This window comes from Ochotona curzoniae, unplaced genomic scaffold, assembly GCF_017591425.1.
Source record: "Ochotona curzoniae isolate NIBS_2020 unplaced genomic scaffold, NIBS_Ocur_1.0 scaffold_1037, whole genome shotgun sequence".
In the NCBI taxonomy this organism is placed as follows: Eukaryota; Metazoa; Chordata; class Mammalia; order Lagomorpha; family Ochotonidae; genus Ochotona; species Ochotona curzoniae.
The window spans coordinates 20,752,154-20,770,808 of record NW_024467083.1 but is presented as its reverse complement, the minus strand read 5'-3'; the positions used below and the strand labels follow the sequence as shown (position 1 = coordinate 20,770,808).

At 57.4% G+C, this 18,655-nt stretch overlaps 2 protein-coding genes across 2 annotated transcripts; both read left to right on the top strand.

The window, feature by feature from the left end:
• The first annotated feature begins 2,730 nt into the window (after positions 1-2,730).
• PPM1J (protein phosphatase, Mg2+/Mn2+ dependent 1J) lies at positions 2,731-7,591 on the top strand. The gene is made up of 10 exons (XM_040998949.1): positions 2,731-3,032; positions 4,355-4,469; positions 4,827-5,114; positions 5,314-5,426; positions 5,653-5,737; positions 6,262-6,380; positions 6,563-6,626; positions 6,745-6,852; positions 7,001-7,152; positions 7,288-7,591. Exons 1-10 carry the CDS (start codon positions 2,743-2,745, stop codon positions 7,433-7,435), a joined length of 1,482 nt encoding a protein of 493 aa, XP_040854883.1. The 5' UTR covers positions 2,731-2,742; the 3' UTR covers positions 7,436-7,591.
• Positions 7,592-12,698: 5,107 nt separating this feature from the next.
• On the top strand, positions 12,699-18,649 carry RHOC (ras homolog family member C). Its single transcript, XM_040998382.1, has 5 exons — positions 12,699-12,776; positions 16,196-16,359; positions 16,821-16,941; positions 17,106-17,236; positions 18,058-18,649. The coding sequence occupies exons 2-5, from the start codon at positions 16,204-16,206 to the stop codon at positions 18,229-18,231; spliced, it is 582 nt and encodes a 193-aa protein (XP_040854316.1). The 5' UTR covers positions 12,699-12,776; positions 16,196-16,203; the 3' UTR covers positions 18,232-18,649.
• The last annotated feature ends 6 nt before the right edge of the window (positions 18,650-18,655 follow it).

The window sequence follows — 18,655 nt, the reverse complement described above, 5'->3', positions numbered from 1 at the left end:
TAGCCAGAACTCAAGCTGGCAGTCAACAGATTAACCCACTGTGCCACAATTCCTATCCCCAAATAAATGTCTTTAAAAAATTATTCATTCTATGGGCCTGACGGCATGGCCTAGCAGCTAAAGTCCTCACCTTGAACATGCCAGGATCCCAAATGGGTGCTGGTTCTAATCCCGGCAGCTCCACTTCCCATCCAGCTGCCTGCTTGTGGCCTGGGAAAGCAGTTGAGGATGGCCCAAAGCTTTGGGACTCTGCACCCGTGTGGGAGACCCAGGAGAAGTTCCTGGCTCCAGGCTTCAGATTGGCTCAGCTTTAGCTGTTGTGAGCACTTGGGGAATGAATCATTGGACGGAAGATCTTCCTGTGTCTCCTCCTCTCTGTATATCTGACTTTCCAATAAATAAATAAATCTTTAAAAAAATTATTCTGTCTAAACTCAGAGATAGACTAACAAAGAGAAAAAGACTGACAGAGAAGAATCTGTCTGCTGATTTACTCCCCAGTGCATGCACTAGTCGGAGCAGGATCAGGCAGAAACCAGAGCCCTCAGGCCAGGTTTCCCGGATGAGTGGTGGGGACCAACTACTTGAGCCTCCCAGGATCTGCACTAACAGGCGGCTGGGATTAGAGTGGAGCCGGTACTGAAGCTCCTGTCCTCTGATGTAGGTAATTCAAGCAGAATCTCCACCTTTGGATACCTGCTCCCTGAATTTTCAGTGAGCTCCTATGATTCCCTAAATTTTTGGAAGCACCTCTTACGGAAATGCGATTGCAGAAATCTTTACTGGGTTGTATTTTTCACATGAAAGTAGTAGACACATTTGGGGCAGAGGTAACCTTTGGGTTTAAGGGAACATTCGGGGTTGGAGTATCATGGAAGGGGAGGGGCAAGGAGGTGTAGAGGCCTCCCTCTGGGGGGTGGGGAGAAGGGGGCTGTCTTGAGCTGCCCGGGCAGGCTCCTCCCCAGCAGTCTGAGCAGAGAAACACATCTTCCACCCACTCCACCCTCCCTCCCCTCCTGGAGGAGGAGAACAGGTAATGACTTCTCACCCGGTCCAGGACAGTCTCGGGATGCAGAAGGTGTGATGGTGCCACAGGAGGTGGTCAGGGCAGAACTTTCTGCTTTGGGCATGGCTGGGGGAAGCAGGCTTGGCCTTCTCGCTGATGGGCACTGAGAGAGCCCCCGGGGCCCTGCCAAGAGCAGGGATTAGGGAGCTGGGTGAGACTGGAGGTGGTCTGTCAACTGCCCCCAAAACACATAAACATAGGCACAACCGCAAATTTCATTTTTGTTTTATTTTCTTGTGTGCTACTTTTGTCGCTGCCACCACGCGATTCCTTTGAGGGCTGCGCTGGTTCGCCAGGGAGACAAACCATCAGCTGGCGATCATCAGCCAGCCAGCGTGCTCTCTGTCCCAGGTGCGCTTTGTGCCTCAGGCTGTGTTGTTTGACTCTCTTAAATTCCTTTTTCCCTGGCTCTGTCGCTTGCTCAAACCTCAGGCATAATTATAGCCAGCCAATCTGAACAGCCATTGTGGGTTTTGCTTTTGGAAACTGCCAGGAAAGCCAAACCCGTTGTTTGGACACTCTAGCCCGGGATATGGCCAGGAAGCCCCTGGGTGGAAAGAGCCAGTGGCTCCTGGTGGCTCACCCCAACGTGCCCAGGGACCTTGTGCCCCACTTGAGCTCCGGTGTGTGTTGGGGGAGGGAGGAGCCGGGAAGGTAGGGAGGACCCACAGGTAGCCAGCCGGGCAGGGTCTCCCAGAGAGCTGGGCTGCCTTCGCCAGCCAAGCGTTTAGCCTGGTCTCTGTCTCCTCCTGGCGGCAGCCTCAGAACTTATTCGGCGTCCCTGAGGGGGGCTGCTTGGGGGGGAGGAACCCCGACTTTCATCACCCAATCGCCCGATTTCTGAGACTTCCCGCCCGACGCAGTGAGGTCAGATGGAGCCAGGTTGGGCGTGGGGAGGTGGACATGGATGTGACGCCCTCCTGGAGGTGACCTCCTGGGGGTAAGTCACTCACATGACCGGAGCAGCGGAGGGCAGTGGTGACAGCACCAGGAGCGGCGGCCGTGCAGTGAGCGTGACCCAGTGTGCGGGCGCGCTTGGCAGAAGCCTCCATGAGTTGTCGCTGCGGTGGCATCAGTATTTGTACTAACTAGTCCTGCCCTGGTCAGGGTAGTGGGGTGGGAGTGGCAACCACTCCACCAGACCTAGAGCTGGTCTGGAAGGGACAGTGCGCCATCAGCGCCCCCACCCCACCCCGCATCTTCTCCTGGCTCTCCTTGCAGCAGCCTCAGACGGAGGTACGGTCACACCAGGTGCTTCACAAGTCATCGGCTCCGCTGCCACTGTGAACTAAGCCAGGAGACCGACCCTCCCCGAACCGCCTCCCCCGCCCCGCCCAGACGCCCCGTCACAATGGGGAAGTTCCACCTGCGATCTAACCCACAACAAAGCTTACACAAGGTTTCCCCTGCTCACCCACTTCCCGTAGCAACAAAGTCCACTTCCCCTAAGAAAGCTGACTTGGAGCGAGCAAGAATGCGGCGGCTGGGAAGCAGCCTGGAGCCGGAGGGGCGGTTCCCGGGGCGGCGCAGGGCCCGGGGAGGTGGCGCGCGGCCCTGGCCAGGCCCGCCCGGGTCCAGCGGCCAGGCAGGCGGGCAGGCGGCGTCGAGCTCCACCCCGCGCTCGGGGGCGGGGCGGGCGCGCGGCGGGGCCGGCGCTGGGCGGGGCAGGCGGCAGCATGCTAAACCGGGTGCGCTCGGCCGTGGCGCACCTGGTGAGCCCCAAGTCACCGGACCCGCCTGGTGAGACCACGGCGCCGCCCACCGCCTTTGCAGAAACACCCAGGAGTCCTTCGGTGAAGAGCGGGGCGCCTGCCAAGACCGGGGAGACTCGAGCGAGCTTCTCCAGACCGACCTTTCTGCAGCTGAGCCCCGGGGGGCTGCGCCGTGCAGATGACCACGCGGGCCGGGCTGTGCAAAGCCCTCCGGACACGGGCCGCCGCCTGCCCTGGAGCACGGGCTACGCCGAGTGAGCGCCCCCAGGGCACCCAAACCCAGATGGGACTCCCAGCCCCTTTCCTGGCCAGGCACCCTTGGCCCTGGGGTGCGTTTCCCCTGCCGCGCCGCGCCCCGGGACCAGGTGCCTTCCCTCGTCCCAGGACCGTTCCTGTCCACTTGAGCCTCGGGCCGCATCCCCCCTCCAGTCCGCTCTCCAGCCGGGTGCAGCCGAAGTGCCTTCTCCAGGACCTGGCCAATTCCCCGACCACCCTTACCCTCTCGGCCCTAGACCCCGGACCACTTTCCCAGTCTCAGAGGGCACGGGGCCGCTGAGGATGAGTTGGCCAGTTCTCAGCCGCGGCTCGGCCCTTTAGGACCTGGGAGGAGGGCGGAAGCACCGAGCGGCTCCTGACGGTCGGGGACTCTCGGCTGGGAAGACTTGCTCGTCAGCTTGCCAGCCTCAGCGCCCCAGTTCTCTGTCCTCTCACCGAACCCTTCCCCCTCCACACCCAGAAATAGCTCGCGACACCGGGAGGCCGCCGGCTGCCTTGGGGCGGGGGCGGGGCCCGGCGGTGCGGCTGGAGGGGTCCTAGTTGGACGCCCCCCGGCCTCCGACAGGTGCCAGTCAGTACGGAAAGCGACCCCCGTGGCTGCAGTGCCCACCTTACTGCCGGGTTGCGGGGGTCTTTAATGCATCTGCCAGGAAGGGGGAGCCTTGAGGCTGACTGGGGTGGGGGGGCACTGAGGTCGTTGAGGGAGGTGGCTGGGCTGCTGGCACGCACCATCCATCTCCTGTAGCCTCCTGGGGAGGGAGTTTGTGAGGGATTCTGTGTCTCCTGCCTAGTCCAGGTGGGCTTCCACGCCTGCTCAGCTTTTATTCCCCTCTTCGGGTCACCCGCTCGAGCAATTTCTTCGTTGCCAGATCTACAGAAACTTTCCCGGGTGGTTTAACATGAAAGTGGGTGTGCCCAGGATGAGGCGCCTGGGACAGTTCACTGGGCTGGGGGTGCGACATAGGCATTTGGCCGTCAGCGAAGGAATACTTGTGTTTCCACCTGCTCTCCCCAAACACCTAGGAGCTGCACCATTGGGGGTGCCTCCTTTGCAGGGGGGGCGGGGGAGGGTACTGAGGCAGGCCAGTGCTGCTGCCCGGCTGGCAGGGGGGAGGCGGGAGGACCTGCCATCCAGACAGTAGTCCTTGCCCTCCTTCCTCTGGCCTGCATCCCAGGTGGCCGTGACCTTTTTCCGGCTTGGCCAGCAGGCAGAAGATGTGTGCGTCTGCGGAGGGGGGCGGTTATTCCAGGACCTGGCCTGGCATCCTCCCTGATGTGCACTCTCTCTCTGGCCTGGCAGGGTCATCAACGCTGGCAAGAGCCGGCACAACGAGGACCAGGCTTGCTGTGAAGTGGTGTATGTGGAAGGTCGGAGGAGTGTGGCTGGGGTCCCCAAAGAGCCTAGGAGAGGCCAGGTGAGCCCCCGCCCTGTCTCCTATCCTTCCGGGGAACTATGGGAACACCTCTCCCGGGATGTTCCATCCGAGACCTGCCTCCCAACCCTCCTGGTCTGTCCCTTTGGCTTGAGTCCCTGTCAGTGTGAATGTTGACTTTTCCACTATCTGCTTATGTTTGTGGATGCCTGGGTTGGTCTGCAGTGCTGATTTGGGACAACTCTGTTCATCCTCTGAGCTCAGCTTTCTGGAGCACTTCCTGTTTTTTGGAGAATGAGTCTGGTTTGCCTCTCCATCGAGCTGTGAGCTCCACGATGTGGGTTCAGATGCCTGGTCTTCTTGTTCTTCACTCTCTCCCACCTCCTTCTGCTCCACCAGGGACTGTGCTTCTACTACTGGGGCCTCTTTGATGGCCATGCGGGGGGCGGAGCTGCTGAAATGGCCTCGCGGCTCCTGCACCGGCACGTCAGGGAGCAGCTGAAGGACCTCGTAGATATACTTCAGGACCCCTCACCACCTCCACTCTGCCTCTCACCCACTCCGGGGACACCAGGTTCCCCCAATCCTTCTCAGCTAGTTGGGCCTCAGTCCTGCTGCTCTCCACAGAAGGAAGTGACCCATGAGAGCCTGGTCGTGGGGGCCATCGAGAATGCCTTCCGGCTCATGGTGAGTGGGCGGCCCTATGGGCTGCTGGGCCTGTGGGTGAGACCCTGAGACCCCAAGTTCTACCCACTTGTCCTTCTTGTCCTCCACTGTGCTCTGGTGGGGCCTGGTGACTTCTGTAGATGGAAGGGTGGAAGGGGGGTGGTGGCTGGGTTGCTGGACCCTCCTCTTCCACTTCCCTTAGACCTTTCCCTGTGTGCAGGACGAGCAGATGGCCCGGGAGTGGCATGGCCAGCAAGTGGAAGGAGGCTGCTGCGCGTTGGTTGTGGTCTACCTGTTAGGCAAGGTGTATGTGGCCAATGCAGGTGACAGCAGGTATGGGAGAGGGCAGCGTGCTCTGGGGAGGGGGAATATAAAAAAGTGAGGTGGGAGAGGTCCAACCCAGATTGGAGGGAGTCAGGGTGGGGCTGGGAGCAGAAGGAAAGGCCAGAAGTCTGGGTGAGGCAGCCTCCTGGTTATTCCAGGGAGAGCCTGCTCTTTCTGGAAGTCTCCCCCAAGGGCCCAAAGGCAGCCAGACCACAGCTCTCTCTTCTCTGGGCAGGGCCATCATTGTCCGGAATGGTGAAGTCATTCCCATGTCCCGGGAGTTCACCCCGGAGACCGAGCGCCAGCGACTTCAGCTGCTGGTGAGCAGGACCCACACCTCCTGGTGCCTTTGTCGGGCTGGTGTCACTCTGCACCGGGGCTCCCCGCTCTCCTGCACAGACACACAAAGCTGTTCCCTGGGAGGGCCAGGCTCTAGACCCTGGAGAGCTAAAGCCAGCTGCTGCCTGATGCTGCAGGAAGGAACCTAGGCTGGTCCCATACTCCCTCCTCCCATGGGCCAGCCGAGGAAGGAAGTGGAGTCAGAGGTGGGGGAGCGAGCAGCCAAGGCCCTTGGAGAGCAGGAGGGCTTCTTGTGTAAAGGTGAGTCCTGGCTGGTGGAGGCTGCTTGCTAATCGTGCGACCTTGAACAATCTCCTCGGCCTCTCTACACATCAGTGCTTCCTCATGGGTTGCTGTGGGGACTAAATGAGTTCCTGCAGCAGTAGAAGGTGCGGGCACGTGGCACACTCTATTTCAGGGCCTGCTATAATTAACCGGGTCTCTAGACCAGGTATGCCTGATACGCCCTGACCCTCTGCACTGTTTGGCCATTTCCCATCTTCAGGGCTTCCTGAAACCAGAGCTGCTGGGTGGGGAATTCACCCACCTCGAGTTTCCTCGCAGAGTTCTGCCCAAGGAGCTCGGCCAGAGGATGCTGTACCGGGACCAGAACATGACTGGCTGGTAACGCATCCCTCCCTGTTCCCATGACAACACAAAGCCACACCCAGTAGGGAGGGATGGGGGGAAGCCAGAGCCTGGAAGTTGGGATGGGACAGGGGGTGTGGTCCTTGCTTGCTCCCAGGGGAAGCAGGCCTTCATCCCTGGGTGATGCCTCCTCTCCCCGCCTCTCCCTCTCTCTTCAGGGCCTACAAAAAGATCGAGCTGGAGGATCTCAAGTTTCCTCTAGTCTGTGGGGAGGGCAAAAAGGTGAAGTGTGAGGTAGAGGTGGGCGAGGGCAGGAGGCAGAGGCCTGTCCTGAGGGAAGGGCTGGGAAAGGCCCAGAGATGGCTGACAGTACAGCAGCTCCCCACCTCATTCCCTTCAGGCCCGGGTGATGGCCACCATCGGGGTGACCCGAGGCTTGGGAGACCACAACCTGAGGGTCTGCAGTTCCACCCTGCCCATCAAGCCCTTCCTCTCCTGCTTCCCGGAGGTGAGCTGTGGCCACATGGTTAAGGCCTACCCTCTCTTTGGCAGCTCAAGCAGACTTTGGCTCACGGTCCCCTTTATCCTTCAGGCTCCTTGTCCACCAAGCCGCCCCCACCCCAGCGCAGCCCCCTCTTACCCTCTTTGCCCACCAGGTACAAGTGTATGACCTGACACAGTATGAACACTGCCCGGATGATGTGCTCATCCTGGGAACAGATGGCCTGTGGGATGTCACCAACGACAGTGAGGTTGCCGCCACTGTTGACAAGGTGCTGTCCGCCTATGAGCCTAATGACCCCAGCAGGTGAGCCCAGCAGGTGACCCCAGCACGGTGTGGTGGTGAGGGGAGGCCATGCTTGGGTACCCACCCACCTGGGAGCCTGTGTGTTTCCTTTGCCTCTGCGTCTGGCACATGAACACACACATGTGTTCCTGGCAGGTACACAGCTCTGGCCCAAGCTCTGGTCCTGGGGGCCCGGGGCACCCCCCGGGACCGTGGCTGGCGACTGCCCAACAACAAGCTGGGTTCTGGGGATGACATCTCCGTCTTCGTCATCCCCCTGGGAGGGCCCGGCAGTTACTCCTGAAGGGCTCAGCCTCAGCTTCCCCTGCCATCATAGAGCGGCCCCTCTCTTCTCACCCCTCTCCGGACCCCAGATTCTGCTGAGCTCGCTCTGTCCCAAGGGTGGTGGTCTGCTCCATCTAGAATGACCACTATTGGTAAATAAACCAGTAGACTCACAGCACGTGTCTTTGTTTGCTTTGACTGGATGTGGAAACCCAAGGAAAACCCCAGAAGAGTCCTACTGTTTTGTTTCCCTCTGCCCTCTGCTCTCGCAGGCCACCCCCTCACCTGAGCGTCCTCATCCGCTTCATTGACTCCATCCTGCCAAAGGCTGTTGTCCCCAGCTCAGGCTCTCCCTGAGCTGGAAGCCACACATAATCCCAGTTGTCCCCTGCACGTCTCAACATACAGAGACGGAATTCATCATTTCCGCCTTCAGACACAGAGGTTCCTTCTCCTGTTTTAGCTTCTCAGCTCATACTGAAGTTACAAAACAGAACTGGTTCTCCTGGGTTTTCATTTCTCCCTCCTTGTGCTACAAGATACAGCCATGCACTGTGCAGTCAACAGAACTGTGTATATGATGGCATAGACCAGACAGCCTGGGCACATAATAGGGCATTCCATCCAGGTTTGCGAAAGTGCGTGCAATTGCGGCATTCTGAAATGATCCATTCTGCAGAATGTGCCCCTGTTGTTGAGTGACTCATGGCTGTATTGTTGATTACGGTTTTTTTTTTTTAAACATTCCTATTTGTCCACGTATCTCTATTCCCACTTGTCAGCACTTTAGGTCTTTTTTTATCTGTCTCCCTAGTGGCTTCTTAACTGCCTTCAGGGCAGAATTGATGTGTGTGTCATAGGAGGACTTCACGGGTCTGACCACTGTTCCTTCTCCAGCTGCATCTTCCACAAATGCCACATGAGCTTTCTGTGGGTCTCTCGTAGCTCTAATTTGTTTCTTCAATTTCTTTTTTTCTTTTTTTAAGATTTATTTATTTTTATTGGAAAGTCAGATATACAGAGAGAAGGAGAGACAGAAAGGAAGATCTTCCATCTGATGGTTTACTCTCCAAGCACTACAACGGCTGGAGCTGAGCTGATCCAAAGCCAGGAGCTTCTTCCAGCTCTCCCACATGGGTGCAACATCCCAAAGGCTTTGGGCCGTCCTCGGTTGCTTTCCTAAGCCACAAGCAGGGAGCTGGATGAGAAGTGGTACAGTTGAGATTAGAACTGGCACCCATATGGGATCCTGGTGCATACAAGACGAGGACTTTAGCTGCTATGCTATTGTGCCAGACCCGAGTTTCTTAAATTTCTAAAAAATACCTGTTTGAGGGGCTCATTCAGTGGTTCAACAGGCCAATATACCACCTGTCAGCACCAGCATTCCATGTGGGTCCTGGTTTGTGTCCCGGCTGCTCCACTGCCCATCTAGCTTGTGGATTGGGAAGGCAGAGGAGAATGGCTCAAGTCCCTGGGCCCCTGTCTCCATCTGGGGGACCCAGAAGAGACTTCTGGCCTCATATGAGCTCAGCTCCAGTCATTGTGGCATGTCGGGAGTTGACCTGCAGATGCAGGATCTCTCTGTAAATTTGACTTTCAAATAAAAATAAATGAATGTTAAAACAAAACAAAACTGTTTGAAGAGGAGAATGACAGATTTCCCCACAATGGCCACAACAGCTGGGACTGGGCCAGGAGTCCAGAGTTCTATCCAGATATCCAGGTGGCTGGCAAGGGGCTCAGGTACTTAGGTCATTCTCCATTGCTTTCCCAGGCACATCAGCAGGCAGCTAGATCAGAAGCTGAGCAGCCGGAACTCAATTTGGTGCTCAGATAGGCGATGTGGCATTGCAGGCAGTGGTTTAGCTTACTATGCCACAATACTGGCCCTTGTTACTCGAAGTTTAGATACCTCCTAATCGTGAACACATCTCCTGTCCTTGAGGATCGTGTGTCCCACAGTCTGTGTGTACCTTCTTCTCAGGCATTACCTCCTGGATTACAGCTGTATTAGGAGTCAGGACAAAATAGCATTTAAGAGCAGGGGCTCCAAAGTGCCGCTGTTTGGGCTCTGTTTGGTGTAGGGGCCAGCACTAGTGCTGCCATCCTTGTGAGCTTCCATTTCCTACCCAGTGAAGTAGAGAAAATACTGCTGCCCCAGGATCCCATGGGACTCCAGTCGCCTGGTCTGGGTCCTGCGGCCCACCAGCAAGGTGGTTTGTGGAACCCCGGTGGTGAGAGATCCAACAGGGGTCAGGCCGCCTGCCCCAGGTCTGTTGGCCCACCTGCATGGTGGGTGCCGGGTTTGTGAGTCCTGGGGGCGTGGGATTGGTGGGGCTCAGGTCACCTGACCCTGGTCCTTGGGCCTGCCTGCGAGTTAAAAAGGTGGAGCAGTGGACACAGACCCTGATGCGCATGGAGAATATGGCAGCCCATTTGGTACCATAGCAGAGGAAGAACAGAGCAAATTGGACAACTATCCCAGCAAACGATGACAGCAAGAATCTGGGTGAATGGAGACTTGAGGTCGGCTATGTCAGCCAATCAATGGACACTGGGAGGTCTGCCTCACCGTTGGATCAGTGAAACCAATAGCATTTTAGAACCACTTGTTCAGAACTCTCAGAACATGCACCATACAGGACCCTGGGTTGATATTGGGGTGAGGGCTCCCCATCCGTGAATACTGGGACGTTTGGGAGGCTGGATGTGACTTCTCCCTTTATCTTTCCCCTTCACTCAATATCAAGAAGAAAAAAAAAATTGGAAAAAATGAAAAAAAAAGTTAATTTCTTCAAACAAAAAATGCTGCTGCCCCCTCATTAGGTTGCTGTAAGGTCCAAGGTAGTTCAAGTTCATGTAGACAGACCCAGGTCTTTGTGATAAGAGTTCTATAAATGTTAGCTAGCTGGAAATTATATTTCTCTTAGGCTGTAAGGGGCTCTCTGCACTCATAATGAATGATTATTGAACAGAGACGTGACCAGGCTTAGGACCTGTCCCCACGTTTCTCGCATGTGACTTGTGCTTCAGATATTTTTAAAAAGATTTATTTTTATTGGAAAGTCAGATATAGAGAGGAGGAGAGACAGGAAGATCTTCCATCTTTTGATTCACTCTCTTAGTGGCTGCAACAGCCAAAGCTGAGCTGATCCGAAGCCAGGAGCCAGGAGCCTTTTCCAGGTCTCCCACACGGGTGTAGAGTCCCAAGGCTTTGGGCGGTCTTCGACTGCTTTCCCAGGCCACGAGCAAGGAGTTGGGTGGGAGGCAGGGCTGCCAGGATTGGAACCGGTGCCCATATAGGATCCTGGTGTGTTCAAGGAAGGACTTTAGCTGCTGTGCTAGGCTACCACGCTGGGCTCCAGATTTTTTAAAAAAAAAAAAAAAAACGATCTATTTATTTAAAAGGTATAGTCACAAAGAGCGCCTCCATCTGCTGGTTCTCTCTTCAGATGGTCAGCACAGCCAGATTAGGGCCAGGGGGAAGCCAGGAAATCAGGAACTTCCAAGTCTCCTGCCAGGTTGGGGCGGGGGGAAGTGAGGACTTACAGAGAGGTCTAGGCATTTGGGCCATCCTCAGATGCTCTCCCATGAGGATTAGCAGGGGACCGGATCAGCCTAGACTCCAACCTATGCTCACATGGGATGCCAGAGCTGCAGGCCACAGCTTCATCTTCTGCAGCACAGTACTTTGCATCTTGAAGAAAGTCAGTACTAGTAGTCCTGGCATGGTGGCCTAGTGGCTAAAGTCCTCGCCTTGACTGCACCGGGACCCAATATGGGCACTGGTTTGTATCCTGGTGGTCCTGCTTCCTACCCAGCTCCTGCTTGTGGCCTGGGAAAGCAGTCGAGGATGGTCCAAAGCCTTGGGACCCTGCAACCACTAAGAGACCCAGAAGAAGCTCCTGGCTCCTGGCTTTAGATTGGCTCAGCTTTGGCTGTTGTGGGCACTTGGGGAGTGAATCATTGGATGGAAGATCTTCCTCTCTGTCTCTCCACCTCTCTGTATATCTGATTTTGCATTAAAAATAAAATAAATCTTTAATAACTAAATAACTAAATCTTTTAAAAAAGTCTACCACTGGGTCTGGCACAGTAGCCTAGTGGCTGAAGTCCTCACCTTGCACATGCCAGGATCTCATATGGGTACTAGTTCATGTCCTGGCTGCTCCACTTCCCATCCAGCTTGCTGTTTGTGGCCTGGGAAAGCAGTTGAAGATCTTAGAACCACGTGGGAGACCCAGAAGAGGTTCCAGTTCTGGCTGCTGTGGCCATATGGGGAGTGAACCAGTGGACAGAGGATCTTGCTCTGTCTCTACTCCTCTCTCTATATCTGAATTTCCAATTAAAATCTTTTTTTAAAAGAAGTAGGTACCACTTTTAATGTTCATTCATTCAGGAAATATTTGGTGAAGCCCTACTAAGTGCCACAAACAGCCACACATGGGAGTGTGAGAAGGGGCAGGAGAAAAGTCCAGAATGGCCCCATGAATTTTTGCGGGTACATTTCTGTACGCCACTTTTTCTGAGATGCAGTTTGCATACACACACCCCAGAGAGCAGTAATGAGTGTCAAAAGTTGAGCCCGTCGTGTCCCCATCACAAGCTAACAGAAAGGTTGAAGGATTTCTTTCCTCGTGCACCGGCCTGCCCACAGGGCGACCTTACCAGATAAACACTGCAAGCCGCAGAGAGGCCTAACGGTTCCTAGCCATCTGGAAAAAATACCACAGGAGTAGGAACTGAATTTTGCACCTGGGATTCCGGAAGCATTTGCGGGTGTGACTTTGGTGGAGTAGGCAGGAATTGAACCTATGGAATCGCATGCATGGAAGTGGAACGGAGGTCTGGCTGAGGGATGGCAAGGGACTCTCGGGCCCAGGATGGGCGCCCTGGGGCCGCCCTTGCCCAGCCACGCCTCCCCGAGCCCAGGTCTCAGGTGCTGCAGGAGCCGGCGCCCGGCTGGCCACCGGAGGGCAGCAGCGGCCCTGCCTGACCGCACCCCGAGCGCCTCTCAACTTTCCCGACGCCGGTCCGCCGCAGGGGCTGGCCGCGGGGGGCTGCGGCGGGGTCCTCGGGGGTCCCGCTGCTTCGCTCGCCGCCCACCTCTCTGCAAGCGGAGCCTCTGCCGGCGGCTTTGCCCCGCTGCCCCCCGACTGCCCCGGAGCCCGGACCTCGAGCGGCGGGCGCCGGGGCCGGAGGCGGGCCGAGCGCTGGGGCCGCCCCCGGACCGACCCTCCCCTGCCGGCCCGCCCCTCTCCTCCCCTCGGCGGCGCTCGAGGAGGGCGGGGCGGGCGCCCTCGGGTCAGTCTCGGCCTCCGGCACCGGCCGCGCAGCTGGAGGCGGCGGAGCGGAAGGTACCCGGGGCCGGGGCGGCGGGGCGTCTGGGGGACTCGCCCCCGGAGAGCACTCTCTCTCCCTTCCCCGCGTCCGGAGCTTGGGGCGCGGTCGGCCAGGGGCTTTGGCCCGAGCGTGGGCCTGGTTGCCTCCCTTCGGACGCAGCGGCGTCCGGGGTGGAGCGGGGCTGGAGGGGGTCGGCCTGGGTCGGCCCCTGCCCGGGCTTGCGGCGAAGGGCGCCGAGTGTCGCCCGGCTTGCGCTCTCGCCTCTCGGGGCGTCGGAACCCCCAGCCTTCCCCTTGCCCAGCTCGCGAACCTGCCTCGCCGGGCCTGGGGCGAAGGGGGCGGCTTGGAGCCCCGTGGGGGCGCCCTGGCCCCGGGCGGCTGGATCTGGGTCGGACGCCGGTGGGAAGGGGGTAATGGCGGGAATAGGGCCCGGGCGTGAGCCAGTGGGGGTAGCTGCCCCTGCGCTCGGGGTCGGGACGCCGCCCTGGACGGCTCCTGGAGTTGGCCGGTGGCTGGAGGCAGGGCTGGGTCGGGAGGGCTCGGGCAGTGTGGATGGGAATCTCCCCTCCCTCCCTCTCCCGAACTTTGGTTGGCAAGTTGGGGGGCAGGAGGTGGACGGGGTGCCGCTGGGGAGGTCCCCGCGATGTTGAGGGGATGCTGAGGCCAGAGGATGGCTGTTCCCAGCATCATATCTTGAGAGCGTGGGAGGAACCCCGCTGGTCTCCCCGTGCCTCCTCTGCTGGGTTCCATTCCTTGCTCAGAGAGGGTGCTCACTCACCTCTCTTGGGGTTAGTGGGGCAGTTCCTCTGGGGCTGCCTCCCGCAGGGAGCTTGCTGTCCACTGGCCATGCCCTCTTGGCGTTGGGCCTAGTGGCCTGGCCTAGCTTGGGCCTGCAGGCTCTTCTGCCCCAGCCAAGTCCGGGCTGCGAGTCTTCTCACTGAGCAGCAGGCAGGGTTTCCACTCCTTGTGGGTTGTTCCAGCCCCCAGGTTCCGGCTTCAGCTTCCCCCACTTCACAATCTAACAGCAGCAGAGTGCCTGGAATTCACAGTGCAGTGTGCCAGGCTCCTTCGTCACTGGTCCTGCAGGGTGCCAGGGGCTGGGGGATTTGTGTAAATGTTCTGTGATTCATGATCTATTCCTTCCCATGATAGCTTTGTTAGTGTGTGTGTGTGTGGTGAGAGGAGGTGGGTGGGGGGTGTGCTAGGATCCCACCTCGGGCTGCAGTCCTGGCTTCCCTGGGGCAGGCCAGGGCAGGGGTGGGGACAGTCTGTGGGCAGGATGTGGGAGTGAGGGAAAAAGCCTGGTTTGGGGTTAGAGATCAGGTTACTGGCCCCTTCTTAACTGCTCCCTGCCCAGCTGGCTGCTGCTTGGACGGGCCCTCATTTGTTCGCTTCTATTGGGGCTCCTCCCAGCCTGGGGCCCCAGCCCTCACCCCCCTTCCCAACAGGCGGCCTTCTTCCTTGTGGCTCCTGTTCCTGGGAAGCCCGCCTTCTCTTCCTCCCAGGCCCACTAGGGCCTGGGAACTTGAGCTGGCTCTCTCCCCAGGAAGGAGGAAGTGAGGGGAGCTGGGAAGGTGTGATGAGCTGTACAGATGCTCGTTGGTGTGTGGGACACACACAGACGGGGAGACACCGGCCTGCTGGCCTTGAGTCACAGGGGAGGGGTGGGCAGGGCCTTGCAGTGAGCCACACGGACTGTGGGACTGCCCGTCGGACTGCCCGTCGGACTGCCCGCGGAGGCAGGCAGGGGCTGTCCGGAGAGTGGGTGGTGGTGATTCCCTGGTGGGTTTGATTCTCCGTCACTTACTCTGCTGTGGTGAATGTGTGGCTGCCGACAGTGTGGTCATTGTCCCCTGCCAGGGCTGAGTGACCCAGTGTTGCTGCCAGGCCTGGGAGCAAAGGGGGGTGGGGGAAGGCAGACTGCCCAGACGCGAGCTCTGGGCTGCCGGGGACTGAGACGCCTTTGTGTAGCTCGGGGCTTGGGGGGACTGGGTGTGGTGGACCAGGGCCTCTGCTGCTGCGGGTGTTGGCTGCCGCCGATGTCCCCCCTCCCCATCTCCTCTATCTGGGGTTTCTTGCTCCTCTGGATTGATGCCCAGTTGGGGTCCCACAGTGCTGCTCTGAGCGGCTGTTCCTGTGCACGGGATGCTGCAGAGCTGACTTGGCTGGAGGGAGCCTTGGTTTCCCAACTTGTCGCATTTTGAAGCCACCATCTGCGCCCTAGGTGTCTGAGGCTGCCAAGGAGGCCACCTGTTGTGAGAATGCCCAACCCAGGGCCTGGCACCCAAGGGGATCTGTCAGTCTGTCCCTTACCCAGGTAGATACCACCTGGCAGCGCTTCTGCTGGTGTGGGGCCTTGGAAAAGGATTCTTTAACCTGTTTATTGTTGGCAGGAATGGTGGCCTGGCCGAGGGGCTGTATGTTCTAGATTGGAACTCTGTGATTATAAAACTTTAAAGACATCAAAATCCTGGTAGCTCATGAAGCCCAACTTGAAGAACTGCAATAAAATGAAGATAAAAGCAGTTCTTAAAAAAATTATTTTTATTAGAAAGTCATATATACAGACAGGAAGAGAGACTTGGAGGAAGATCTTCCGTCCAATGATTCACTGCCCAAGTGAGCGCAACGGCCGGAGCTGAGCTGACCCGAAGCTGGGAGCCAGGAGCTTCTTCCAGGTCTCCCATGCAGGTGCAGGGCTCCAAGGCTTTGGGCCATCCTTGACTACTTTCCCCGGCCACAAGCAGGGAGCTGGATGGGAAGTAAAGCTGCTGGGATTAGAACCGGCGCCCATATGGGATCCCAGGCATGTACAAGGGCAAGGACTTTAGCCACTAGGCTACTGCACTGGGTGCTAGAAGCAGCTCTTATGGGCAGGTCCTTGAATACCTGTTTCCCAGAAGTATTTTTTTTTTTCTAGTTTAAGATTTATTTAAAAGCCAGAATTATAGACAGAGAGGGTCTTCTATCCACTAGTTTACTCCCTAAATGGCTGTAATGGCCAGAGCTGAGCAGATCCAAAGCCGGGAGCTTCCAGGACTGAGCCAACCTCTGCTGCTTTCCCAGGCCATAAGCAGGGAGCTGGATTGGAAGTGGAGCATTTGGAATTAGCACTGGAGCCAATATGGGATGCCGGTGCCCAGGTGGTAGATTGGCCTGTTGGGCCACCGTGCCACCCCTCCCAGGGTGGGGTTCTTGAGCCCACCTCCCACTGCTGTGTTCTGCCCTCTCGGGGAGACCTGGTCCCAATCCAGGATGGCCTTCGGGCTCTGCTGCCCACACAGTTGGTTCTTGACAAGAACATGCCTGGGCAAGCCCCTCTCCCTGCTCCCTTGCTGAGTGCCCTCGTTTCCAGGGAGGTGCCTATAGAGGGGCTCCTAGACTTGCTGGCTTTTTTTTTTTCAAACCCTTACTGCCTCTTATTGCCTCTCAGCCCCGGCCATGGCGGCGATCCGGAAGAAGCTGGTGATCGTGGGGGATGGGGCCTGTGGAAAGACCTGCCTCCTCATCGTCTTCAGCAAGGACCAGTTTCCAGAGGTCTACGTCCCCACCGTCTTTGAGAACTACATCGCTGACATCGAGGTGGACGGCAAGCAGGTGATGGCGCAAAGTCCTGTCCCCACTCACTCAGGACCTATTGTGTCTTTCCTCACTAGATACAGTGAAAGCTGTCATGGACAATCTGGAGACCCCTGAGTCCCCCACAGAATCTGGGCCAGGTCCTTTAGTTTCTGGTTTTTATGCTCCCTGGTCACCCCAAGTGGTGTTGATGGTTAAGACATAAAACACCCTCCCCTGCGCACCCCCCCAAAAAAAGGGTTACTGTACAACTAACATAAAACCACTCAGATTGGCCACTCCTGAACTACACAAAGGTCATACATGTCTTAAATCTTAAAAAAAAAAAGCTTTCTTCGTTTATGCTGTAGTAGACCTGGCATCTCGCAGGGGCTCAGTGGGAAGGCAGATGTTCAGTGTTTCTGAAGGAATGGAGAGGCTGTCTGGGGGGGGGCAGAGCTGGGGCTCTCTGGCTGGCTGTTCACTGGCTTGTGTGGCAGGTGGAGCTGGCTCTATGGGATACAGCTGGACAGGAAGACTATGATCGCCTGCGGCCTCTCTCCTACCCTGACACGGACGTCATCCTCATGTGCTTCTCCATCGACAGCCCCGACAGCCTAGGTGAGGGCAGTGGGGGGAGGGGACTGACACCCCTGGGAATTAGTGGTCCCTCTGGCCCTTTTGAGGGCCTGGGGAGCGTGTATTCAGGGAGGGGGATATGAGATATGAAAAGGACTGTGATGCTGATGGCCTGTGGGGGCACCTATTGGAACATGTCTGTGCAGAAAACATTCCTGAGAAGTGGACCCCGGAGGTGAAGCACTTCTGTCCCAATGTGCCCATCATCCTCGTGGGGAATAAGAAGGACCTGAGACAGGATGAGCACACCAGGCGAGAGCTGGCCAAGATGAAGCAGGTGGGTGGGCTCTCGGCTGCCGGTGGGGAGGGAGCGCTCCGCTGAGAAAGAGGGGAGCTTTCTCTTAGCTCATTGCGCTGTTAAGGCAGGACGGTGCTGCATGCCTCCTAGCCTCAGGTGTACCTGACAGCATGTGTGAAGGGACGTGTCCATTTGACATTTTGAGTGCAGTTTACTGTCCGTTCTGTCGTTGGAATTGGGTTTATGAAGATGCGTGTAAGACGAGATGCTTTTGCTTCTGGGCTTAAGCCCTACTGGTCTCCAATTGATGCTGTCCAGGAGAAATAACTTCTGATGTTCCCCTTAAGGGTGCTGTAGTGTCAGCAGAGAACACCTGGGCAGGTATCGACTGGCAAGGATGAAGTGGCTGGGACGAAGGCCCAGGGGGCAGGCGGCTCATTTATGCAGGCACCTGTTACGTGACTTTCTAACCAGAGGACTACTGCTTAGGGAGTGTGGACTCCGTTTAAACTGGGTGCTGAAGTCTGGCTTACTTGTTTGACATTGGAAACTCAAGAGGATGCTGCTCAAGAGGATGGATTGGAGAAAAGTGAACAGAGGCAGAGAACTTGGTTAGGAGGTGGCTGGTTCATACTCTCAGCAGCACATGCCCACTGGGGGATAGGCTGGGATGGCAGAATATAGAACACTGGAGAATTCTGAATGTAAACCTGAGTCTTTGGTTTTTGGCTGGGTGGCCAGGGCTGGGTGCTTTGTAGGGTCAGTGCTGAAGGGGACATTGTTCCAGTTCCCACACCCAAGGGGTCAGGGCATTCAGCCATGGGTTTCCTTTGAACATCACTTTCTTCCTGTCTTTCCAGGAGCCTGTTCGGTCCGAAGAAGGCCGGGACATGGCGAATCGCATCAGCGCCTTTGGCTACCTCGAGTGCTCAGCTAAGACCAAGGAGGGGGTGCGGGAGGTCTTCGAGATGGCCACTCGTGCTGGCCTGCAGGTCCGCAAGAACAAGCGCCGGAAGGGCTGTCCCATTCTCTGAAATCCCCTCCACCTTCCCCTTAGGCCTCCCCCGCTTGCCTTTCCTCCCCTCACCCCTCACCCTCCTGGAACTCCCATTGCTGAAGGCTCCCGTCTCAGATCCTTCTGCCCAGGACTGCATCTAAAGTTGCCCCACCACCAGGTGGCCATGAGAGGCCTTCCCTCCCAGCCTGCTGGGAACACAGGCCTGCCTGTGCCTGTCCTTCTCTGGGCGGAGTGCCTCCTGCTCCCGCTGCTGTGCCACCTTGTCCAAGGAACTGCTGCCTTTGGCCTTCTTCAGAGGACGGTCACACACCAGCACTTTAGACACTTCTGGCTCCCAGGAATGTGTCTGGGGGAGAGAAATGGGATTTCTGCTTGGGTCAGGGGCCTCATCTCGTACTTGGGGAGGGGCATGAATAAAAGGCCACAGGCTTCAATGTGTG